Source organism: Osmerus eperlanus, chromosome 7 (genome assembly GCF_963692335.1).
Source record: "Osmerus eperlanus chromosome 7, fOsmEpe2.1, whole genome shotgun sequence".
In the NCBI taxonomy this organism is placed as follows: Eukaryota; Metazoa; Chordata; class Actinopteri; order Osmeriformes; family Osmeridae; genus Osmerus; species Osmerus eperlanus.
In genome coordinates, this window is record NC_085024.1 from 13000377 (window position 1) to 13027757 (window position 27381).

A 27381-nucleotide genomic window follows, 5' to 3' on the forward strand; every position below is an offset into this window, starting at 1 on the left:
CAGAACAAAATGGCGGCGTCCGAGTCTCACCTTGAGGTTGGAGAGCTGTCCGAAAGTCTTGCTGCAGACGTTGCACTCGTACTTGATCTTGCCGTTCTGCTTCTTGAGCGGGTAGGGAAGTGTCTTGTAGCCCGCGGAGCCACTGCCTCCACGCTTCATCTTGCTCAGGTTCATGGCTTCCTCCTCCGACCGGCTGCTGGCACTGCCCAGCAAGGCTGAGGTTGAGGTAGGCTTGGTGGGCACCCTCTCGCTGGGGGGCGAGGTACCCGCTGTGGGGGACCCACTGGAGGGGGCGTGAGGGTGCCTGTGTGGGGCCCCGTGACCCGGGTAAGGGTGGTGGGGGCCGGCCTTGTCCTTCAGGGAGGTGGCGGCCGAGAAGGCACTGGTGGGGGCGGGGAGGAGGAAGTCCCTGTGGACGGAGACAGAGGAAGGATGGATGGAGTCGGGCATGAGGAAGCGTCTGGAGGCGGCGTCGGAGGGGAGCAGGGGGATGTGTGGGGGCAGCAGGTTGCTGTAGAGCGGGTACATGCGAGGGAACATGCCCCCCACGGCGGGAACGCCGCCGCCAGGCAGCGGGTAGTGAGGAGGCAGGAGGTAGCGGGGGTAGTGATGGCCTTGGGGATAGAACGGTGAGGACAGGGGGGCGGCAGGTGGCGCGTAGCCGGGGTAGGGCCCCAGACCTCGGGGGTAGAAACCAGAGGGCGGGGCTGCGTGCTGGTGGCCGGCGGGGCTTCTTTGGGGGCTGCTCTCCGGGCTACTCCTCGCCGACGGGCAGGGCGTGGCCGACGACTGGTTGCCGGGGGAACGGGTGGCCGGGTAGCCGTACTGAACGGGGCTGGTCTTGAGGCTGAGGAAGTCCTCGGCCATGTGGGGGTGAGGCCGCAGGGGCGGGTAGAGGGGCCGGGGGTACAGGGGCCTCTCAGGGCTGTCAGAGCAGCGCGGCCGTGTGGCCAGGGGCCGACTGGGCTCCCTCTTGTTGGTGGAGGACGACGTGGTGCCTCGGAGGATGGAGGAGACGCTGTGCTCCCTCTTGACCGGGGTGGGGGTGGGGGTGGGTGTCTGGGTGGTGCTGCTGACGATGCGTTCCTCGCTGGCCTGCTGCTTGGCCTCCAGTAGACTCTGCTCTGTAGGAGGGAGAAGGGAGGGAGAGACAGTCAGTCAAAGGTTTTCGAGAGTCAGTTGATCGAAAGTCTGGAGAAAATGGGTCCCGAAACGGAAGACACTTAAATGTGCTTGTGTTCAGGGTGGGCGTTGGGGGTCGGGAAGAGGTGGGGAACTTGAGAAACACAGTAAGTAACCCAGTGGTTCAATTAGGGAGACAGGTTTGATGAACGATCGGTGGGGGGCTTTGCAAAAGACAGGAAGTGAGGCGTAACAGCTGCCTCTGGGCAATGTGTGTGTGTGTGTGAGGAGGCTGGGAGGCAGCAGATAAAAATCAAGATAAAATCCAAATGGGGGTAGGCAGGTCTGATTGAAAGTTTCCTGCTAATAGATAGATCCACTTCCAAGTTTGGCCTCAACTTGGCCTTTAACACACACACACACACACACACCTCCTGGCAGGACTGGGGCACAGTGAGAATGCTTTGTTTGAAATTGTTTACTCTTCCTCTGGAAGATGACAAACATGCGCACACACACACACACGCACAAGCAGAAGTCTTCAGAATAACCCTGAAAATACTTTTACAAAACATGACCCTATCCTAAACTGATTTGAATTTAAGAACTATCACTTCCCATGATTCCTCAACATGTTGTATTATCTCCAGGTTAAAGGTCAAAGCAGAGCCCTTCCTGCTCCTCCCTCACTCACACCTACGGTCACCTCAACATGATGAAAGAAGGGATTACTGCAAGAGCTGGCTGGCTTCTCACACAACCTAACTAAAAGCCCCTTACTTTTCCAGCAAGCGCGTTGTCGGCAGTTAAACCTCCATCTGTGTCAGCGTGGACATCAATAATCCCACCCATTTACTGCCCAGCAAACCTTTACTGGAGGGTCATGGAAGAACTGTGTGAACTGAGGGAACACACACACACAAACACACACATACACACTGACCCCTACTGCAGTGTTACAGCGGCAGTGAGTAAACAATAAGGTTATCAGTATCTACTCCCCCCCCCCCCTCCTCCTCCACCTTCCCCACCTCCTACTGCGTCCCTCAGATATCTCCAGCCCCTCCCCCTCCTCCCTTTCTTCCCCTGTCCTCCCCCTCGTCCCCTCATCCAGAAAACAAACAGGACAGCCATCTTGGAGATATCAATCTGTCAACACGGCCCCTTCGCCAGGAAGTTCAAGTAGTCAACGACGGAGGTTGCTTTCTTCCTCTCCGCCTCTTCCTTCGCTCCACTACGAGAGCCAAATAAATTAGGCAGAAGGGCCAAAAAGCAGTCAGCACCTCAAACACACACACACACACACGGTTAGCAGATGGGGTTGCCTGTGTGTGTGTGTTAGAGATTATGCAAGTTGGAAAGAGAGAGTGTTGGTGTGTTGGAATGCCCTGAAATGTACAGTATGCGACTTGCGTGCTGGACAGGTGGGGTGTTTCAGGGCGGAGTGTTTCAACACACACACTCGAACGTTTAGAAGGGCTGTATTGCAAAACAGGTGTCCAGAACTGTGGCCCTGAAGGCAAAGAAAATGCAGTGCACATACTTCTCTTCTTAATGTGGACACACTCCAAGAGAACCAGAAGAGACTGAGTGGGAAAACTAATGCGCCTCAGTCATAACGGACCAGATGCTTCTTGCTGACTCACATACACATCTCCGTTTTCTTGCTGACTCACATATACAAGCTCCACTCTTACGCACTCTCTCTCTCACACACACACACATACACACTCACTCACTCTCTAACCTCCAAACCCGAGTCTAGTTCCACTATGACAGAGAAGCTTTGGGGGAGCGGAAACCTGAAATGAGTGAGAGAGAAAAAAGAGGGAGGAATGGAGGTGTAGATGAGAGAATTGTATAGAGAGGAAAATGAGGAAAGGCAAAAGGAAGGGTATAAGTACCTGAGTGGAATTACAGGTGTGTCTGTGTGTGAGAGAGAGAGAGAGAGAGGTAGCTACAGTAAGTCACTCCCAGGTCAGTAGCGGCCTCTGGGGCTTAGGGTCGAGAGACATAATTACAGAGAAAGAGAGAGAGAGAGAAGGGTGTGTGTGTGTGTGTGTGTGTGTGTGTGGGGGGGGGTAATCACCAGGGGGGCCCAGGGTCTCTGTGTGCCTCTGCCCCAGGGGCAGTGTATCTCCCTGGGCTCTGGAGTCACCAAGACTGGGCCCCGTCGCCCCCAGCCACCCCACCTCCAGCAGGACTATCCCAGCTACACCTGGAGGCAGAAGGCCGTCTCCACTCCTCAGCTCCCCCTCTGTCGCTCTCTTTGTCTCCTTGTCTTTTCTCACTCTCTCCCTCTCCTAATCTCTTCGAGGATAGAAGGGCTTTTTTCCCAACTGGATTTGCATTTATATGATTTTAGTTTTCAAGCCCCACCTCCCACACACACACACACACACAAATACCTTTCTACAGTCCTTTGATTCTGGTTAAGCAACAGACTAGAGTTGGTTGGTTGGGCAAGCTTTCATGTTGAAAGAGTGTCTTTAACTAAGTAACACTGCAGCCTTACTATCATGTCCATCCTCTCTGTGTCTTTCTCTGACGCTCTCTCTCTCTCACACACACACACACACGCATAATTACACTGTCAGTGAAGCCGTTTTGGCGCTCTCACACAACTGATAGTGTTGACAGAGATGAAAGGTGGATTGCGTGTGTGTGTCTGAAAGAAAGATAGGAAGAAAGAGATAATGACAGGATGATGTTCAGAGGAAGGAGACATGGGTGCACACCAAAAGAATATGTGGCTGAAGAGCAACACACTTAGGAACTCTCTCTTACACACACGCGCACACACTCAGAAAATCATGAATACTGATGTAGTGTTGGAATGCTTTGGGTTTCATCCAACTCTCACCCTCACCAAACACTGCACAACCCTGGCCGAGCTCATAGGCTCCCCTCTCCTCCCCTCTCTAGCCTTGCCAGCAGGCAGAAGGGTGTTTGCGTTATGAGTCACGTATATCAGGGAGGTTTTTTGCTCTGTCAAGCGGCCCCAGTCATTACTAATGAATACGTAAGTGAGACTACCCAGAAAAGCTCAGGTGCGCAACCTAGTACAGTAAGAGGGCCAAAAAAGCCCACAACAATTCATCCAACCATCCATCCATCCATCCGAGTCCTTACTGAGTTTCTGCATCATCAGCTCTCCGGAGGGCGGGTAGTGGAGGCGCTGGGCAAACTCGGGGCAGTACCACACCAGGAGCTCAGCGCCAGGGGCAACGGGCCGCACCGTGTAGAAGTAGACCTCCATGCCGTTCTGGCACGCCGCCAGGTTCTGCTCGCTGGCCGAGTGGGCCGGGTTGACGTAGCGCATCCAGTTGGACTGCTCCTCTTCCAGGCCGTCCACAAAGTGGTGGAACTCACCCTCGGAGTATATCTGATGAATGGAGGGAGGAAGAAGTCAGTACCAGTGACGTACTCGTCAGTGACAGGGCGAGCAAGTTTGAGAAAGGAGACATTTTGGTAGGCAAGGTGAGATCTAAAAAATGTAAATCGGAAATAAAAACGGAGAAAACATAAGGCAAATCTTGACCCAACTCTTTTGATAATCTAGTATATTCATCCCTCTTTCCCTCTCCACCCTCACCTCTCTCACCCTCTCTCAGTTCACCATTCAGCCTCTTCGAAGTCCGGACAGAGAGACAGAGAGAGATCGACTGACGGCTCCTCTCTTTATACTCGTCCTGAAGGACTTGACTCATTCTGATCTCCTCTCCCCCTCTCTCTCTCTTTCACCCGCTGACTCTCTCATAATGGTGATTGCACCATCACCTCAAAGCCAAAGCGTCTCTGGCTTGTTATTGTGGCCCAGGCGATGGAGGTGAATGGAACACCTTGCCGAATACAGATTTTGTGTACGAAGTGTTCACTTACAGGAACATTGACATGTAGTAGTTTCTCTTTGCACACTGTAAAAATGACATCACTCACTCCTCTCCCTTTCTCTCTCTCTCTCTTCCTTCCTGTGTTCCGGTACAGATTTGACTATGTTTATGTGCCACTCTTACTGATATAAGAACCGCTATCTTATGCAGTCATGGAGCAGATTTAAAATGCCTAGAACCTAGGAACAAGTTCAAAACACCATTGATTGCCAGTAACAGTGTTGACAGAGTGGAACAAACAGAGACTGCTTTGTCACTCTGCGTATGAGAGCCGAATGAATTGCAGACTAATATTTACGCGCACACCCTGAGAAAAAAAAGATCACCCTACACCGCAGAGAAACCTCCCCCACCACCACGCGCACACATACACACTTCCTCAGAACCCCGAGAGACCCCCTGCAGTGACGTCACACCCTGCCAGTGGAACAGGAAATGACATTTTTGTCTCTCCATTGTTTTTCTGCCGTTCCGCTGTTACTGAAAGTGAAGCTGCTGTGACTGTGTAACCCCCCCCCCTCCTCCTCCTCCTCCCCCCTGCCAGAATGCTCACCCGCCAGAAGTACTTCCTGTTGGCGTCTTTGCAGACGCTGTCTGCAGTGTAGCACTGGCCCACCAGGGGGCCGAACCGGGTTCCTTTGGGTATGTACTCTCTGCTGCACACTCCAATCACCTGGGAACAGATACAGAAAGAGAGAGTGATAAGCAGAGTGTGTGTGTGCGCGTGTGTGTGTTTGCATGTGTGTGTGTGTGTGTGTGTGTGTGTGTACCTAGGGGGAAAAAGAGTGATGGAAGTGTGGCAGCACTTTAAGTTGACATGAACTACCACCCAACTCCAAAGCAATAGCTGTACTAACAGCATAGTGGTTCCATAGGTACTGCTATGTAGATGCACTTTATTACGGTTTAGTGGCACAACTTCACTTGGGTACAAGTGAAACTTGACTGGATGTCAACGCTCGTCTTGTTTTGGTATCACAACCTTCAAATACCCATTTACAACTTCCCCTCACCCCTTCCACCCCTCCCCCATAGCCTTCTCACACTTTTGTAAAATAAAAACCTATACAACCCATTTAACCTATATGTCATTTCATAGTAATTGCTACAATATTTTTTGCTACAATTATTTGTTTTACAATAGGTATGGCTATGTACTTACATGGTAGTTACTGGACGCTTAATGTAAAGTGTTGCCAAGAGTGTTTATGAAAGTGTGTGTGTGTGTGCGAAGAGGTCTTAGGTGGTCTGAGGTTCGGGGGCTGATTTACGTAATCGCATCCTGCCTGGACGTCAACGGCCTCCAATGAAGAGGGCGGAAGGAGTCATCATTTCATGATTGAATCAACAAACAAAAGAGGCTTGTGTGAGTGTGCGAGGGCTAGTGCTCTGGTGAGGGAAACAGCCGTGTAGACTTGTGTGAGTGTGCGAGGGCTAGTGCTCTGGTGAGGGAAACAGCCGTGTAGACTTGTGTGAGTGTGCGAGGGCTAGTGCTCTGGTGAGGGAAACAGCAGTGTAGACTTGTGTGACTGTGCGAGGGCTAGTGCTCTGGTGAGGGAAACAGCAGTGTAGACTTGCCGTTTGAATTCCGCCCGCGAGCTCGTGTGTGTGCGCGCGTGTAGGCACACACCTAGCTCTCTTGAATAGACGCGTCTCTGTTTCAGACGCCTTGGGGGGTCAGAGTTCAACGTCCCCGTTTGAACGTTCATCGGGTCATGCCACAAAGCATCCCCTGGGTTATGAAGCCAAAACGCCGCCTTCTTTCTGTAATGGCCCAAGTGGCCCCTCCCTCCGCCTCCCATTCTGACACCCCCTCTCGTAACCACCGAACACACCCAGCCACATCAAACCCGACTCATTACCTCCAAAGACTTCTCCCCTTCAAGGGGGTATCCACACCTGATATTAAGAGGCCTTTGTTCCCTTTGAGACAATCGCGATTTTGAAAAAAGAGGACGTTTTGAGGAAAAAAAGGAGAGGAAGAAAGGAATAAAAAAAAAGGAAAAAAAAAATACTAAAAGCAAGCCTGTCTGAGAGTGAAGGATTACCGTGCCTAGATGTTTAGCCTAAGATCCCGTCTGTGGTAAACTTGATGAACCTACATGTGTACGCCGACACGCTCACACACAACCGTGTTCTCGCCCTCACCACACACACACACACACAGACTTAAAGGCTACCGCACGCAGACAGAGATTTCCCCAAAGGGTTCTCCATGCGTGTCCGAAGTAAACTCTTCCACGCCCAGCCCCGTCTCCCCTTAAGAGTTGGGAAATCCCCGTTTCTATTCGTGGGAGGAAGCAAGTCTCCAAATTAAAGTGTTTAGGTGGATAACCTATTAACTGACTTCACAATGCTCCCCTTAATGACGGTCAACATCATTTGATCACTTTGGATATTACCCTCTTCCCAAACCTTTCTCTCTTTCCTCTATTGCTCTGTTTCTCTATCAGTTTATCTTTGTGACCTGCTTCCGTCAAAGGGAGATTAATATTGACTGATATTGTATCAGCTCGTAAACAAAGTACTGTAGTACTGGAAACGCACACGCACAATTTTCCCCTCTGGTATGATAAGAAACACAGACAGCCAATGATTAGAAAATCTATTCAACTCAACCAAACAGGGTCTTGATCAGGTTAGGACCACAATGGACTGCAACCATTCCTTGACCCCCTGACACCACATTCAACCCAGAGCTCACACGCTGAGTTCAGCATCCTGATCGTGATGTCTGTCCTATGACAATTGTTGCGTCACTTAAAGCCACGAGCCTTCTTTAGTTGACTCAGGTAGTCTAAGGCCTTCCAGTCCAATCATGGTTGAGGCTGTGAATGCTGGTATGGTTGACATTTGGAGGGTTTAAGTTACCCACTCTGGCAACCCATTGTATGTTAGTGCTCCCTCTAGGGGATAATAAAGACAACTGCTCTAAATTGGGATATGAAAATGATGCTTCTTAGAAACACATGAACAAACGCACACATCAATATTGTTTTATCGCACTCTGATAACAGCAGAGATAATGATTTATGATAGCATGGACGTACGGAAGATCAACTCTTGATGCAGTCTGTGTAATCTTCCATTACATCTCAGTGAGTGGGTGTGCGTGTGTGCGTGTGCGCGCGATCATCTGCAAAAAAAGGTAAATCCCCTTCAGACAGCGCTTACAAACAGTTGTAACCATGTCTGTGTGTGTGTGTGTCGGTGTGTGTGAGAACGAGACACACTTCACCACAATATCCCCTAGGGCTGCAACTTTTCAGGGTTGACGGTATGACGAGTGTTGAGTCACGTGTGTGTGTGTCTGTGGGGGGGGGGGGCGGAGGGGGGGGGGTGGTACATTGTCTGTGTGGCAGTGTGAGAGTAGGATTCCAGATGGTTGCCATTGTATGAGCATCTGTGTGTGTGTCTAAGTAACCGAATGTCTGTAATTGTATACATGCGTTATGCCGAGAGAGGATGTCTGTATTTATTGGACGGAGAGTGTACGTGTGTGTGTGTGTGTTTCGGCTCACCTCTGTGGAGCTTGCCGGGTGTTTGAACACCAGATTGCGGGGCAGCGATGCCTCGGCCCTCGTCAGGCCCTCGCTGTCTGGACTCGGCTCCTGGGGTGTGTCTTTGACAATGTAGGTGCACTTCTCCTCGAACTCTGCCTCCGTCCACCTCATCATGTCGGCCTCTTCCATCGTGGGGTCGGCGGCGGCCATTTTAGATCTGGCGTCCGTGGCGGTTTCGGTGTTCCTGTGCAGCTCGGTGTCCATTTTGTCGTCGTCGTGTTCAACGGTGTGGGCCCCCTCAGTAGTCAACATGGCCGAGCTATGAGAGGTCGCCTGAAAGGGACACAGAGAGAGAGAGAGCGAGAGATGCAGTGAATGCGTCAGACAAAAAAAAAAAAAAAAAAAAAAGATAAAAGATTAAAACAGATTTGGAGAATGAAAGACACATGAAAGAGATGAAAGGGAGATAGCGAAGATAAGGACAAAAGGAACCAGAAGTAAGGGGAAGAGTATGACAGAGAGCAAGAGAGGCCACTAGAGAGAGGACTTTATTATCCAGTGTGTGAGTCAGTGAGGGCTGAGTTACTATGATACAGATTGAGTCAGCAGACTGTCTATCTGAGCTGTGTGTGACGTTTTATCCAGACCTTGTGTGTGTACAGTAGGAGGCCACCAAAGATAGGACATTGTTTCCCTCCACACATGTATTCTCGCAGCATTTAAAAGCAGGGACTAAAAAGGGGACGGGAAGTCCAAAGACGAATATTTTTTGTTATCGTTTGCTACCTACAATGCGTGTCTCAATTCTTCTGAGCATCGCACGGCCTGCCCATTGCCCAGCGAGCAAACAGTTGGGCTGAGCAGACAGCGACCAATGAGTGCGCAGATAGACCGAGTGGCCAATGACAGACAACCCTCAAGTCTGCTGCCGTGAGCTGTGCAAGCTGCCGTCTGGTCACAGGGTCAAGGCTTGCTACCCCGTTCTTCCCATCTTTCGTTTTTCTTCGATGCTCCCAGCCTTTTCCCTCTCTCGCTCTCTCTCTCTCTCTCTCTCTCTCTGTCTCTCTCTGTCTCTCTCTGTCTCTCTCTGTCTCTCTCTGTCTCTCTCTGTCTCTCTCTGTCTGTCTCTCTCTCTCTGTTTTTATTTCCCTCTCCACACTCCCATCAAATGAAACAAAGTGTTGTTCTGTCCATCCTCACCCTTCTCCTCGCTCTCCTCTCACTCTCCTCACACTCCTGGTCCCTTTCTCTCTGCCCTTCTTTAGCCTGCTTTTTCCTCTTTATCCATCTGCCCTATCTGTGTCTCCCTCTCTCCTCCCCGAGGGGGTTAGAAGGGACAAACAGGAGAAGGTGTAGGAAGGAAGTCTGTCTGAACGGGGGCTAAAATTGGAATCCGAGTGGCAGAGTAGCGGAACCAGCAAATCATCCCAAGTGTGTGTGTGTGTGTGTGTGTGTGTGGGAGACTGGGGAAGGGAGCACCAAACTTTTCCATTTGGGGGGCCACAGCAGCACAAACAAACTTCAAACAATTCCCACCCAAGACCATCCCACACACAGACACACATGCTCACAAAAGGGATAAACATCTATTTTCCACACAAAGGAAAAAAAAGTATCTATGACCTCTCCATAACCACAACTTATTGGTTTGACATGTATTGAAAGACATCCCAAAAACTATTGACGATAGATCGGAAATATAAGTACTAAAGCTTGGTCATACCTCAAACTCACGTTACATGTTTTATTATCCATTTTGTGTTTTTTCCCCCCAAGTCCCAAGGTTCCACAAATATTAATTAAGTATTTACCAGACAGCTTTGCAGTTTCACTAGGCAGTCATTTTACGATCAACTTCTTTTGTATACATTTTTTGTTCAAATATTTATCGTCATATGCTGCATTTTAGGAAAATAATTTGGCAAGTGCTGACTTGCCAATAAAATAATTTACACTCTAGAGGTGACTTTGTGAAGTTTCATCTGTTCTTTGCTGTAAGGTTTCATTTTGTACGACATCTGTGAAACAAGTATAGTATTGGAACTGAGAATAACAAAAGTCAACTGATTAATTCAGCTCTCAATTTGGTAACTATATTCCTACAACACATACACTACACTACAATGTCCCAAAACATTTTGGGGATGTTTTATAATTGTTTTATTAGGCAACTTACCTAAAAAAAGTATTCAATTTCTGTTAATCTAAATGAACATCTAATTTCATGCAGTCGTAGCAAAACATTTTAAAGCAACAGCTTGAAATGAAAGTTAACTTGAACCCAAAATTAAACTAAGAAATCCTCCAACTTCACTCAAGGAATGGAGTCAGAGTCTAACATATGCCGATAAAAAACGTCTTAATCAACTAACATTCAACACAAATTCCTAAGATTTTACTGCTATCCTTTCAACAAGTTAAATAACAAATGTATGAGTTTCAAACAACATCGGCAAGTGAATAAAACTAAAATAAAACAGAAAGTTCCAAGAGATTCTTTTGAACAAAACGTCGCCAACAGCAATCACAATTCAAATAAAAAAAGATAACTGACAAATCAGCCAAAATGGAGCACAATTCAGAAAGCCTGTTCACCCCCCCCCCCCCATGAAGTAGCTCAAAAACACAGTAGCAGAACTCTACTCACCGAAAAGCTTTGGTCCCAGCCACACATAGGGCTGTCTGATTTGTCCCTTGGGTGAGTGTGTGTGCGCGAATCAGCGTGTGTGTGCGGGACAGGTGCAGCTCTCCCTCTCCCCCTTTGCTCCGAGCGCTACTCCACAGTGCCAGTGGAGTGTGTGAGCGAGTGTGTGTGTGTGCTCCAGTGAGTGCCTTCTGTTTGACTGACTGAGTGAATCAACATCTCACTTGTTGAGGGGGGCCATAAGCTCCTCCCACTTCTCGTTGTTTCTCCCGCCCCTTCTGCACCGCCCACACACACATGCACACACACACGCACGCACACCACCTTCTACTCAGTAAAAAAAGTCCAAGGAAACAGCAGGCGCTTTCACCTGATGCCTGAGTTTTAGGAAGAGACGGCTAGACACACACACACACACACACACACGGCAGAGGCCAAGATAATTGTATGATTTTTGTGTATGTATTAAGCACAATGGCTTTATGGTTTTAGGTGTGTGTGTGAGAGAAGGAAGAGTAACGTCCGTCCACAGCTCAACACTTGGTAAACAGTGGAGGGGCACTGAGTCACTTTCAGGATGTTCTCTTTCCCCAGGAAGAGAGATCAACAAACCCCCTCTACACACACACACACACCAACACAAACACCCACACACACACACAAACACACGCCCTCTAGAGGGCGACACTGGTCTGACCTCGTCTTCGCATTTCCTTAGCTCTGCCTTCTCCTAATGACAAGAGATTGATCAAGGCTTTCTTGTACTCGAGTGAAACCTCAACGTGTTTTCTTTTTATCTGCCTCTCCAGTCTACTCCACTTCTGCCTCTCTCTATCTGCCCATGCCTCTTTATCTCCATCTTGAGCTGGTCAGATATGATTCCATTGCAAAGCCCCCTCAAAACACCAGGCAACTATGTCCGGGAATTTGACTGGAAATCCCCCTCGCTGACTCTCTTTGTCTGTTTTAAATATCTTCCCCACTCTCTTCCCTTTCCCATTCCAGCCCGCTCTCTCACTGACCATCTCACCTCTCTCTCCCTCTCCCTATCTCCCTCCCCATCTTGATTGACAGCTGCCTCACACAGGGTGGAGAGAAGCGAGGAAGCAGCAAACAGGATGAAGGCTCTTCAATCTAAACACTTCTCCCCTCCTCTCATCCTCCCACCCCACTGGTGACAGAGGGCCGGCCACATCACTCGCTGCCTACTCCTTCCTGCCAACGGACGACCCGTCGCCCTCCGAAACACACACAAGCGCACGCACACACACGCATCATGCCAGATCTGTGACACATCTGTGTTTTGCATGTTACGCTCTGCACCAAAGCAACTGCTCCCAAGGATAGAAACACACTACAATTTGAACTAAAGAAGAAGAAAAGCACATGACAGGGGACAGATGAGAACTAGTCGTCCCCGAATTAGAAAGACACATGTGTTCCATCCCTATGACTGGGAGAAATCTAAGTCAAATCACACACACACACACACACACACACAAATGCTCGCCAACCATTTCAATTTTGTCACCACCTCTCCTTCTGATCCCCCCCCAACCCCAAACCCCTCCACTCAAACTTCTCTTCCTCAGGAGCTCCAGGGTATCTCCCCCTCTCTTCTCTGTCTGCCAACCCACCGTCATGATGGAACGAGGGGGCGACGGAAGGCAGGACGGATGGAGGGAGGCACAGGGGGGTGGGGAGGGGTCCCCTGTGCTCTGAAGGCAAATTCAAATGGTTCTTTTTGTTTATGCGGAAGGACGGGAGTGGTGTGTGTGTGGGGGGCTGTATTTCATGTGGCCTGCCTGCATGCCTTGGGGGGGGAGAGAAAGAGAGAGACAAAGGAGCGTTGGAAGATGTGTTCATTTCTATGAGGGCCTCCATCACGATCTACGACGGCCCAGCGTGCGCGGGCACAGACACACACACTTGACCAAGTGTCTCTGGGGAACCTGACTAGGAGAGACGCCAGAATCACAATTTTTTTTATGAACTTCACCATTTGGGCTGCTTTTTGCATGGGGCTTTTTGCATAGCTGCTTATTTTTCATTCAAATGCTTCAACTGAACCATTTGCATTTATATTTCATTTAAAACCTCTCTCTCAAACAGAGATAAGAATCTTTTTCACAGGAGTTTTACTGATTCCTGTCCTCCTCTCTCTCCTTCCCCCGATTCATATTGGCAGCTACCTCAATCCTTGCTTGTGGGAAATTTACCATGTCACACGATCCAAGAGTGGAGATTGGCCCTTGGCCATTTCCTCTGCATGACTGTACATGTACAACGCCATGTACATGAAGCAAATATGTATATTTTCTATATGTGATTCTATGTAAATTAAAGGCAGACGCAATCTGTTGTGAACGTAGTCTACCCTTGGACTTTTCTCTATTTCTGAGTACAGACCGGTTCTCCATGGGACTTGGGCATTGTTCTGGAAGAATCTAATCCTTCAATGACAGTCCCATTAGGGGGAATTAGAGAGTTTAGACCAGGCCATGATCCCGTTTGGGCTTGGAGAAACACGCTTCCAAGTGTGTGTGTGTGGACAGTTGGAGGGGTCTGGTGCTGGACGCATGGCATGTGTCATGTCGAGCCCCCCTACAGTGAAACAGGGGTGGGGCTTGGGGGGTAAGGCAGTAGCTCTCCTAATCTTACCAATCCGCCTGACTTCACACACACACACACACACACACAAACAGTTACCCCTTCTCTAGCCATCTGGAGCTAACTTTGTCTGAGTTGTGTGTGTGTGTGTGTGTGTGTGTGTGTGTGTGTGTGTGTGTGTGTGTATGTGTATATATATTCCACACAGCCACCTCCTTTGTAAAAGCTAATCATGGTCCACTTGGTACGCAAATCATTACATTGTACTTTTCATTACGGGGCCAATGGTAAAAAACCACAGCTTGTAGATTTGGGGAGTTGACCAGCACATGTTTTCATCTATAGGGCAGAATAGGAGGTGGAAATGGTGGCCTGTGCCTACATTGCGTGTGTGTACAGACACACACAAATGAATGATCAGGCCAAACCACTTCCACACACACATGATCTCTCTTTTGGTGCAACATTTGTGAAATAAAAAGGTATTGCTGTTCATATATAAAGAAATGTTTACAGAAGAGTTCCCATAACTTGATGTTGTGCTCAATTTCAATGAACGAACGCTTCCTGTATCCAGCTCTTGGGTAAATGTTTATCTGCGTTTGCTTTCCCATAAACAACTCGAAACGTGCGCTTAGTCACAGATTATTCTTGAATGACATGCCTGCAGTTTTTGTACAATTTAGAGTGAAGTCATGCAGCATTACACAAATTATTCCCTTTAGCCTACCGATTCACAATACAGCCTTCTGCGTCATCGAATACATGTCTAGTACTGACATTTGGATAAGACGGCAAATCACAGCCAACATGGGAAATTATATTTTAAAAACGATATTAATAGATAAAAGTCTTGTCTAGTGTGGTCTGAGTGGAATCTGTAACCACCGCTCAACGCGACAGCTGTACTTGAAACAATGTTTATGTAGTTGTCAGGTTGTGGTGTGTGTTACATGCGCAAAAATAATAGTGCTGGGCGCGTGTGCACATCTCCCCATGCCGGTGTCAAGGAGCAAGACACTTCACAGCGGGAGTCCAAACTGCTATAAACGGTGTCAGCCTCGAAATGTATTCGGTTTAGAACGATATGCAAGTGGTGGGGCTTGACTTGAAAAACTTTGCAATATGAACTTTTGTTGGACAAAAAAATTCTCAAATGTCTATATCCGTATCAATTGAATTATGTAGACCCATAGTTTTTGAATAAAGCGCATTTACACGTGAGTAAGTGTAGCTACGTTTCCCCTAACACTGGGCTGAATGAAAGGGGTGTTCTGAAAGTGATCCATTGAATCCCTTATCACACTGACCATTTGCAAGTGACCAGAACCTATCCAGAATGCTTTATCAGTATCCATATCGACACAGAGCTGGAACAGCAGGGATAGGTAGTGTCCGTTTGATTCCCACAACAACCAGGCCTCCACACTGAAAGAAAGGGAATTGGCGGTCTGTTCAAACTATACATATTAATTTAATATATACTACATGATTTGTTAAAGTTTCTCTTCCAAACATGTTTAAATCTAGTAGTATTACTATAATCTCGGAACTTGTGTAATCTGTATATCTATATCATGTTGAGAGAACTTAATTTAGTTAGGTTTGGGTAGTGTCTGTCCCTCCCCCACTCACGTCAGGTACGTGCCTGCGCATGCGCTTAGAAACGCGCCAATTCTCTGAAGATTTTCAGTTGGAATTTCATTTTCATGCTGTGTCACTGAAGAGAAGATCGGATTTCATAGAAACAGAAAAAAAATTCAAAGATACATCTCTGCGGTAAGTGAGAACGTTTTTAATGTGAAACATTGTCTTACTGATAGCTGGGCTGTCCCCGCATTGAAATCGCCAGTTAGTACTAACCTAGCTAACACACAAATATACGAGGACCGCTTTTTACACGCTGTCAGCTTGTTAACGTTCGCTAGCTGGTCAGTTTTATACATGTGGACTGAAGCGTTTGTATAGTGAGTGCTAGCTACACGAGGGGCTAGCTGCAAATATTGCATAGCTAGCTAGCTAGCTAGCAATAATGTCCTTGGCTAGGCTTCATGGGGTAATTAGCCCACGTGTGGTGCATTCTTTTTCGACTAGCGTTAGTACAATATTTCGCCTGTGCTTATCTTTTTTCATGGGCAGTTAAAAAAACCTGTTGTAATTTTGTTATAATATTATTATTTGGTATTTTTTGTATATATTACTGTTAATATATAACCTCAGAGAGTTAAATGTTTGCAGGCGGGGAAGTAACCGTGTAGATTCCCAATATGTGGTCAGTTTATCGCAATGAACTTAGCTTCCAATTATGCTAAGACGAATTCGGACTCCTAGACGTGTATTTAATGTAGCCTAATATTTTCACAGATCCTAATTTGTTACTGTGTCCGTTTGAGGGTCTGGCAAAGGCTCTATAGTAGTGGTGAGTACAAGACTTTTCTATTTTATGTAGTGTAAATATTCAATGTATAGGTTTAACACTTTCTCTTGCGCGCCAATTCTCTGAAGCTTTTCAGTTGCAATTGCATGTAGTGTCACTGAAGAGGTCATACTGACAGCTGGGCTGTCCAAGCATTCAAATCGCCAGTAAGTACTATCTAAAGCAATCATTCAAGCACCTTATTGTACACGCTGTCAGCTTGTTAACATTCGCTAACTGGTCATGTGCTTACATATGGACTAAGGGTGTAACAATATATCGTGGAACAATATATCCCAATACAAAAATGGTACAATATGTATCATAGAGTTATGGCAATATTTTTACAATATGACGTCCGTTTGATCCTATTGGTTGAGATACCAGCACGCGACCTACTCTGCGTCATGCGTGCATTCACAGAAATCGCTTGAACTGAGTTAACTAAATTGTATGTACAACAAAGAAAGTTATTGAAAATGTTAAATGTTTTGGAAATAAATAATTTAATTTTAAACAAAAATCAAAATATCGTGATACGTATTGTATTGTACACCCAGTATCGTCATACATATTGTATCGTGAGCTGAGTGTATCGTTACACCCCTAATATATACTGAAGTGTTTGTAGAGTGAGTGCTAGCTACACATGGGGCTAGATGCAAATATTGCATAGCTAGCTAGCAATAATCTCCTTGGCTTAGCTTCATGGGGTAATTAGCCCACGGGTGGTGCATTCCTTTTCCACTAGTACAATATTTCGGTAATAATATTGGTTATAATATTATTTGGTATTTTTTGTGAATATTATTGGTAATATTTTACTTTTTAAAGTAAAATGTTTCCAGGCGAGGAAGTAACCGTGTAGATTCCCAATATGTGGTCAGTTTATCGCAATAAGTTTCGTTTCTAATCATTGTACGACGAATTCAGACTCCTAGAAGTGTATTTAATGTAGCCTAATATTTTCACAGATCCTAATTTGTTACTGTTTCCGTTTGTGGTTTGAGGGTCTGCCAAAGGCTTTATAGTAGTGGTGAGTAGGCTATTCTTCACAAGACTATTTTCTATTTTATGTAGTGTAAATATTCAATTCAAATTCCATTTTTTTTTTTATCTCTCTCTTTGTGCAGTGAATGTGGAAGTGTAAGGCGTGTTCAACTTCTGTTTCAAGTAGGTCTGAACTTCTGAATCATTATAAACTAAAACATGTTCATTTTGGACGCACCTCTCGCTATCCCTGTATATATTTGACCTGCCCATGCTCATTTAAAACATGGAATGCTTTAATTGTTCACCATAATAGAGTGCATTCCACACAAGTTTCTCAGAAACCAACAGCGCTTTCTGTATTTTGTTGTCACTTATGTGCATGTAAGGATTTAGCAACAGAAAGAGACTACTTTAGTCATATTACCACACATCTTAAGAGGAATGAGAGTGTTTCCTGCATGTTTTTAGGTTGCGATTTTAAAACCAATATTTATGGCACTTTTAAAAGTCATAGAAGTCGTCACCATACACCACATACACTAACTGACTTCAAACCAAGTATAGTGAGAACCACTAGACTAGCACCTCCAACAGATGCACCATTGTCTGACAGAGAGGAAGATGATAGTGATGAGGTTTCATGCGTATGCTCGGATGTTAATGCACAGCCCAGGGAACTCGCTGGTTTAATTGAGCAACAACTTGCAGCTGCTTTATTAAAACTAGAATATTTGGTCCATGTACCAGGAACAGCCATTGATGAGTTTTTACAAGAGCTCCACCACTTGATTAGCTCTCCTACTATCCCTTTGTCTAGTAGTATTGTTAGTGACATATTTCAAAGCAACAACATCCAAATAGACCAATCGCTTATAACAGAAATTGCCACGGCAGTTTGCTCAGCTACCCCAGTGCATAAAGCTTTACAAAAGGGTGGCCCATTGAGTAATTCGTATCAACGCAGACAATATTATAAGAAAATATTTAGAGTTGTGGAACCAGCTACGTATGTCTTGGACGCAAAAGAGAATCACACATTTCAGTATGTACCAATATTGAAGTCTCTGCAGCAAATTCTAAGTCAGCAACATATACTTGATAAGGTCTTGCAAAATCATAGGGGACAGCAGCAGATTCAACATGATCAGTTTTATGAATATAAGGCCCCCCAAGATGGTTCCCATTTTCAAGAGAACAGTTTCTTAAACAACGACGAGTTAAGAATATCACTAGGCCTTTATGTGGACGATTTTGAGACATGTAACCCTCTAGGCACGTCTAGAAAGAAACACAAGCTTTGTGCAGTTTATTGGATACTTGGTAACCTCCCACCTGGTTCCCACTCATCTTTGTCATCGATTTACTTGGCGTTGCTAGCAAAAAGTGATCATGTAAAAAAGTATGGTTATACAAAAGTATTACAGCCTCTTTTACAAGACATTAAAACTCTAGAGGATGGTGTATATATCCCACTATTAGGCAAATCTCTTAAAGGTACAGTGCAGACTGTGGCTGCAGACAACCTGGGAGCTCACAGCATGGCTGGATTTGTTGAAAGCTTTTCCGGAGACTACTATTGCCGGTATTGCACAGGAAAGAGTTGTGATGTCCAATCCCATTGTGTTGCATCTGGTGTTTTCAACCCAAGAACTAAACAGCTTCATGAATGCCATGTAAAGTCATCACAGGAGACTAACAAAAATTGCTTTGGGGTTAAACGAGAGTGTGTTTTAACTGAACATCTCCTTTACTTTAATGTTGTCAGCGGCTATCCCCCTGATCTTGCTCATGATCTTTTTGAAGGAATCGTGCCAACCGAGCTTTCTCACTGCCTTGCATTACTTATTTCAAAGGGTTTTTTCAAATTAGATGACCTTAACAAGATCATATTGTCTTTTCCCTATAAATGGACAGATAAGACTAACAAACCACATGTAGTACCAATAAGTTTTGTAAGTCGTAAAACCATAGGCGGCAATGCTCATGAGAACTGGACCTTATTGAGGTTGCTTTCATTTTTGATAGGACCACTTATACCAGAAAATGAGCCAGCATGGCTTGTGCTCATGGATTTGAAAGAGATTGTTGAACTTGTTGTTGCGCCAGTACATACTGATGAATCCATTTCCTACCTTGAAAGTAAGATTATTGAACATAGGCAAAGGTATCAAGAGCAGTTTCCTGATATCAGACTTCTACCAAAGCACCACTATTTAGAGCACTACCCTCTCATGATCCGTGCTTTTGGTCCTCTTGTCGTACATTGGACAATGCGCTTTGAGGCCAAGCACAGTTTTTTCAAGCAGATTGTTAAACATACCAGCTGTTTCAGGAACATACCTTTGACCTTGGCTTCAAAACATCAGCTGATGATTGCTTTCCATCTAAACTCTCCGTCGTATGGTAAATCTGACCTAGAGGTTTCTAATGTATCCACAGTCCCAATAGATGTGGTGAAAGATGAAATGGCTCAGGCTATTAGGCAGAAGTACCCTGACACATTTGAAGTGCATCTTGCCAAGAAGGCATCATGTTTTGGAATACAGTACTGTAAGGGTATGGTTGTTGCTCATGGGTCAGCATATGGATTACCGGAGTTTGCAGAAATCTTTCAAATGTGTGTCATCAATGACAAGTTGTTCCTTTTTGTGAATGTGCTGTGTGGGTGGTACAGTGACCACTATAGAGCCTTTGCACTAAACCCGTCACCCACAAAAGAACTTAAACTTCTGGCACTTGATGAACTGACGGATGGTTATCCATTGAGTGATTACCGAGTTGGAACAAGCCGCATGGTAACCTTAAAAAGACATATCCTCATAAAAGGTTGGTTGATGACATAAAATGAAATAAAAGGTGGCGACCATGTAGAGACAGAAATGACATGCCTTCGTGTAAATAAGATAAATAACATAAGGCCATTTAGTTTGTTTAATAAAAGAGCAAGCTATACACCTGTTTTATAGGAAAGGTAACCTGAAATTACTTATTTTGTGATCGGGTGCTATATATAAAATATTAATATTTATTTTTTACTTGATCTTCCAGGGGGGGCAGGGCGCCCCCCTAATATAATGGTAGGGGAAACACTGATTGTGTTGGGTATCACATTTAACCTGTTTACGCTCCTGTTTCGCCCGCGAGACAAAAATGCTGCCTCCCCCTTCCTCAGTTACGACGCACTAAATTCTAAAAAATATATTTTTTAGACGCTACACATGTTATACATCGTTGGAAAGCTACGATTCTTGTGCTTCCATTGAAATAAACCAATTCAAGATCAAGTCGCAATAGCAAGCAAAGTCAACGTCTTTTTCCGGTGAACATTCCTTCAACAATGCCAAAGAAAAAAGTTGTACTCACCCTAAGTTGTTCAAATAGGTCCAGGTGTGCAAATCATGCCATCAAAACTTGATCTGCGTAAGTCCCAAGGGTTCAAAGTATCTAACCATGTAAAGTAATTCGTCCAAATACAATGTTTTACGTTCATGAATAGCCATTATCCTTTGTTTCATTATGCAAGTTAGCCGACGGAAGAAACAACTTGTTCACATAAAAGTGTTATTTTCTCCGATTTATCAACGGAGTATTTACAAAATGAAGGTCTCAAAATGTCCGTTGAACCCTCCCCTTTTGATTGACACCTTGTTCGACCCAATAGGAGCTTCCATGCCCCGTTGACAGCCCTCTAAAGCCAACTAGGTCTGTGCGTCCTGCCCCCCCCCCGCCCCCCCCCCCACACTCGTTCTAAACAAATTTCTCGAACTGGCTTCGACTGGCTCTGAAATTAGCTCGTTAGCCTTGTAGCTGACAGCTAGCTGAAAATGCCAATACCTCATTTGTATGCGTCTGTGGAGCCTTCAAAATAACAGTCGATTGCGCAATATGGTTGACAGAATCAGTGTTCTTTGTGCGCCAATCCTTGGAATCAGATAAAGCACTCCAATGTGTTCATGCTTCAGTTTTTGTGTTTCAGTATTACTAATTAGGGATTTAGCTATTATATATGATATTTCTAAGTACCAGAGATGGGCCAGAGATAACAATTATGAAAAATAATACCTTTTTATTTGACCTTGACCTTGGTTACAAAGGGTCATTTTGGAGTCTCCAAAAGACCCTTTTAGAAAATTCCTGGATGTACTCTTATAAAAACATGTGTCAAATATGAATATATTGTGGTATTATGTTTGACTTTTGATTTGAATTGGGTAAGGCTTCAACCTGTGGTCCAATTTAGTCTTCCAGATAATACCTACCACCTCTAGGCCTCTTCAGGCCTCTGTTTTCAAAACAAAATCTAGGCGGAAATAGAAATTTTCACTTTCCTTGTGTTCAAGCTTCTATTACTCAACACTAGAAGGACTGACAGGGGTCCTGACAACAGGGGACATAACTTCAGAGTGTCAGCTTTCAAAAGAGATCATTTACATGCATGTACTCCAAATGGTTCAAGAACAGCTTCCAATTTACTTTGGGTATGCTGTTTAGGCGTTTTCAGGCAAATTTAACAGGAACATGAAAAGGTTAAACAGCTTGTCCATTGTTTAGGGCTGTCAATCTTTCTCTATAATCCCATTCGAATTTGTATGCCTTTATTATTTGAGATTATTAAACGAGAATGTGTGTTTGCCAACACACACACATTCTCGTTTCTCGTATATATATATATACACACATTCAACTGGCAATTTCAACATTAATATTCAAATTACATTATAATCCCTAAATTTATTCTTACAGCCCTACAATTGGTATATTTTTCCCCTCTGTTTATAATTTACACTGCACAATTGCCTGTCTCACTCTGTTACATTATAATTTGCACACTGAGTAATCATTAAATCTGGCATTTTTGTTTCACAGATTAAGAATTTGCAAAATGTCTGCCTCCACAGTGATGAGGGTTATTTTAGAAGACAATGACTGCCGAAGACTGAAGTTTCAAGATGGCTTCCCTGGATCTGTTCAGGAAATGGTTGAGGAAGTAAAGAGACAGTGTGAGCTTAATTGTGCCTTCAGACTTCAATTCATGGATTCACTATTCGGCAATGAGTTCATGAACCTCACATCGATAGATGAACTCCAGGATAGAGGGACAATTAAAGTAATCCGGATTGAGAGTTCATCTTCAGATTCCCAATGTGCTGCTGCAACCCCCTTCAGTTCTCCTTCAGTTCTGCCTCCAGCTTCACCTGCCAGTGAATCATCTTCATCTCATCGGTCTCTTGATACGGATATTCTGTCTTCCCCCGAGTCACTACACTTGACAAGATCAGCTTGGCCTGCCAGTTTCCATGTGCCACAGTTCTCATATGATTCCGAGTTCAAACTTGACAGGGGCAATACTGCTTACAAAGAGAACGGCAAACTTCTTATTCCAGATCCTAGACTAAAGTCCAACATTCTAGAAGCCTTGGTGCAAGAAATTGTAAAGTCCAAACTTTATTGCTCTGGCCACGAGTTGAACATGGTTGCGAAGGCCCTTGTATCAAAGCATCCTTGCTTGACTGAAAAAGGTTCTGTAACAGGTTGTGCCGGATGGAAGGCTAGTTTGGGGAATAAACTTGCCATATACCGCACTCAGTTGAGAAAACTAGGTTGCACTGAAGTGATGATAAATTCCCTGAAGCACAAGCCAGAAGGAAAGTTAAGTCCTGCTGCTGCCATAAAGAAACCTCGGCGGTCTGAAGTAAACTACTGCCCCCCCTTTCCAGTTGGGGAATCTGAGACGAGCTTGGAAAAGCTCAGAGAAGAACTTCTCTCTGATGTTAAGAGAAGGAACAACAGGGAGCTAGTAAAGGTGAAAATGGACAGAACATTTGCATATAGGAGACAAGAAGTGGTTTCAAATGAACCCATGGTAGAGACCATCAGGGCAAGATGGCCAGCGTTCTTCGACGTATGTGAGGTATGGGAGTTTTTTACATGGCATGTTCAGCAGGTGTATTGCTCAGGAACTGCTAGCCTGGAAGCCAGTCTACACTCAAACACACACGCACGTCATGTATTGTAGCTGTTGAATATAGGTTATTATAAATCTTTGACTGTGTGCTTTCAGATAAATGCAGAGTTTAAGCGTATTACAACAATGCCTCTCCAATCAAGATTCCTGTCTCAGCTTGACATACACACCTTTGGGCTTTTGAAGCTGTTTGGAAAAAGAGGAGGAATGATAGGCAATAGACTGAAGACCATCCGGGAAGCCATTGATCAAGCAAGTACATTTATTCCAGAAAAAAAACATACGTATTGCAACACGATGCTGATTTAAAAAGTGTAATGTGATATTTTGCTTGCAAATGATGTAGAGTGTTTGTACTACAGTGGTGTTGGTGTGTAAAATTATATCTTTTTGAGATGTGGAGGGGGGGAAAGACCAATGAAAAGACTCTCTTTCCAGAACAATGACATTGAGTTTGCAAGGGAGTGCATCATCAAGGGACTCTGCATCTACCTCCATGAGGACCCAGCGCACCTAATGAGGGAGTATGTGGTAAGTCAAACTGATGTATTGTTGAGAGCAGAAATGGGATGCATTCAGTTTACCGTGAGAAGTTTATTATAATATTTTTTATTATAACCATCTTGTGTGAATATTAGAACTGAAACCAAAAATGTGACACCATTTCAGACCAATGTGCATATTCCAAATAAAACAAAGACTATTGTTTCCTCTCCAGACTGCAGACAGATCTGCCATCCAGGAGGGCATTGAGGAAACCACAGTGGGAATCTTTACCATCAGTGACTCGGGTGAAGTGGCAGACGTCGGGATTGTCCTTGAAAGTCAAGCAGTGTTGCAGGAGCTACCAAGTGTGGCATGTGCAACTGCCATGCTGTTTGGTCTTATGTACAACTTGAATCTGGACTACCCTGCTCAACTGAGGTACACCTTTGAGGTGATACAAAAAGTTATCATGGAGTTGGAAGGAAGCACGCTTTCCAAGAGGGCACAAGCTCTAAAAATCAAACTCTTTGAGACCGACGTTTGAATTCCTTTTTCTTCCGTTTTGTATGCTCTGTACATCACACTTTTTTTTCATTATTCAAGTTTTGTTTTGTTTGAGCTACCTGAAGTGGCACATTTAAAACCAACAAGTCCATATTATTACTCAAGACAGTGACAACAACAAATTGATTAGCACTCACACGCGCACTCATAAACACAGACATAGTGCAGAGACATTATAACTACTGTACAAAGCATAAAAGACGTACCTGTTTCACATTAGAATTTCATAAAACTCCTCTTGCAGTCCAACACCTTTACTCTCTAACATCTAACATCCTAACAGCTCTACTGCTCTTTAATACTCCGAGATGACCTCTTTATCCTGCTGTGGTACCCCTCTGTGTTTGTTTATGGTTTCCTTATGTCACGGTGTGTTCATATTAAATAAGCCTTAAAATTGTACTTTGAAGTCTGGGTTTACTCACATGATGCAGCATTTAAATGTTCTATATAGTGCATTGAAAAAAACATTTATTTTGCGATTCCCCAAAGTTCAAAGGCACTGAACATCTCTTCAGTGTGTCCTGCTTATTTTGTAAACATTTAAGGAATTTTGTGTATTGTTTAACTGATATAATAGTGATGTTCATACCATACCAATAAATCCATCTGAAATGTGTAGGGATGTAGAACGACCTTGTTTGATTTTTTTTGTTGAGCTACCTGCAGTGGCACATTTAAAAATTCTATAGTGCATTGAAGAACCCATTTATTTTGCAGTTTGCAGTTCCGCAAAATAAAAAGTGCAAAGACACTTAAAATCTGTTCAGTGTGTCCTGGTGCTTATTTTGTAGACATTTAAGGAATATTGTGTTAATTGTTGAACTGATATGATATTGATGTTCATACCATACCACTAAATTCATACTTCAAGTAGAGATGTCAATTTAACAAATTCTGAATAAATATAGTACATTAAACATGAAAAATACATTGATTATGGCCCTAGCATAAAAAATACATAACCAGCTTAAATTTGTTGAACATGAAAACTTTGGGTTTAAATTGCGTAATACAATCGTTTTACCAATATATAATTAATAAGTATGGAATAAGTATATTCCAATGAAAGATTCATGTTGGCAAAACATGATTTTATTGTTAATTGAACATGAAATCTTTGGGTTTAAATTGTGTAATTAAACCATGTGTGTCTGATGTAAAATTGTTCAGTATATTCCAATGAAAGATTCATGTTGGCTAAACATGATTTTATTGCGTGCAACCAATGTACATACTTCATTTATGTAAATTCAACAGACTTTTTCTTTCAGTGCATTCGGTCATAAAACCCCTATCTGAAACTGTCAAATTAATGTGCTGAATCCTGAGTTCTAGCCTAGATACAAAATTGAAAATATTCGATCAATTAAGAGAAATGTAGACATACATATTCTCTCTAGTTTGAATATCAGTCTATCAAACACACATTTTATTAGCCTATTTCAAACGATCAATGTTTTTACATTTAGTCATTTAGCAGACGCTCTTTTACAGACTGTACACATTTGGAGCGCGAGTGTGGAGGGAACTCGGTCTCACCTGCTTGCGCTTCCATGAACTTCCTGTCTTGATAGAAATGGTAACAGATCCGTATCCAAATTCAGAAACTCGGGTGTCTTCAACGGATCGTTGTTTCACTTTAGTCCGAATTTGCTCTTGTGGATTTAGATGGGTCTGAAGCGTAGACCGCACACTTTCCAGAGTAGGCTACCCTCCTTTCTGAGCCCAAGTCAGCTCCACCCAAAACAGTAATTAGGATTAGCACGAGCAATTAACAAAGCAAACTCCCCTTTAACAACTCTCTAGATAACGTTTGCGGAGTGGCACTATTCTTTACTTTTTAATGTATCTATTTATTTATATTTTGTACAAGATTAGCTTGTTTTCAGACCTTTGCGAAATTAATTATGTTAACATTGCCAAAATGTCCAGATAGTTGACACCTTCAAGCATCGAATACCACCACCTGGGGCTCCACTTAATTAACGGAACAAACAAAAAACGAATGTTAATATTTATATTGCTCGCAATAGTTTAAGTGGCCTACAAAGGCCTACAGTTGATACTGTGGAGAAATAGACGTTTGGACGTTAGGTTACTTAGTTGAATATTTGAACACAGTTAACGAAGAAAACGAAAATGTGGACACATTTGTTAACATATCCTTTGATTGACCAAAAGTCAATGACTACATTTTGTTTAATATATGCCTATACAGTATTTTAAAATCTTAAAGGCCTATCCCCCTTTCATTATCTTAAATGTGGCATAACTAATTTTTGTAACCACGTACAGTATGGAGTCATTAATATGAAAGCGATGTAAAAGAAATGTATAGGCTAATACAAATAGCCTACTATGGATCAAAACTATGGATTTTAGGCAATTTGTTACCAGTGTAAAGAAGGTTTTCCGATTATATAGGCCTGACCTATAAATGGGGTTTGTGCTGGGAGCTTTCATAGGCCTACTTGGTCTGGCGAATTCTGTTCCCAACACTTCATTAGCAGCCAGCGAGAAGTCACCTGTTTAACTGAGACAACGAATATGCTTTGCATAAAAAATATCAAAGAAGTTCAGAGAAACGGGAATTGCAAAAATTGCTTAGCCTACTAAAAGTAAGGATGATACCATGTCATTTTCCTTTTTTTGTGCAATTACCGTTCGTTCAGTCAGGAGTCAGTTGAAAACAACACATATCTAATGTTTCTGAGACATACCGCCCCTGTGTTAGAGTGACACATTGGTGCTAGTGCAGAGCACCTGTTAAGCTTATCTGCGAGTATAAACCCTTATGGTGTACTGTCTGTACCCCCCCCCCCTCCCCTCCCCCCGATACCCCTCAATCTGTTCCCACCTCCTCCTCCATCCTTCTCTCTTTATCCTTATAGTAATGGGGTCCATACTGCGTGGGTTAGCCTCAGTGGCACACTTCCGTCATGCCCAGAAGTCTCAGATCTTTACGCGAAACAGACTTGCTCTGCCTGTCAACACACACACACAAACACACACATACACACACACACATACACACACACACACACTGAACAGGGACGAAGCTCCCACTCCCCTCTTCAAAGCAGTGGAAGTGTGTGTGGGACGATGGATTTGATGGGAGGGATTTGTGGGGGCAGGGAAGGCAGTAGGAAGGAGAGTCGGAAGTCTTTTAGTCTTGAGGGGCA

At 44.4% G+C, this 27381-nt stretch overlaps 1 protein-coding gene across 2 annotated transcripts in view; it reads right to left on the minus strand.

The window, feature by feature from the left end:
• Positions 1-26123, minus strand: part of prdm1a (PR domain containing 1a, with ZNF domain) — a 28915-nt gene extending 2792 nt beyond the window's left edge. The window contains exons 1-5 of one of the 2 annotated variants that reach the window (XM_062464964.1): positions 25739-26123; positions 8537-8851; positions 5569-5688; positions 4255-4507; positions 31-1124 (exon numbers count right to left, since the gene is read on the minus strand). In XM_062464964.1, the coding sequence (XP_062320948.1) occupies positions 31-1124; positions 4255-4507; positions 5569-5688; positions 8537-8830 (1761 nt within the window). In that variant the 5' untranslated portion in view covers positions 8831-8851; positions 25739-26123. Of the gene's footprint in view, positions 1-30; positions 1125-4254; positions 4508-5568; positions 5689-8536; positions 8852-11165; positions 11344-25738 lie in introns of those variants that run through there. The other variant, XM_062464963.1, reaches the window with a different exon arrangement.
• Between the last annotated feature and the right edge of the window lie 1258 nt (positions 26124-27381).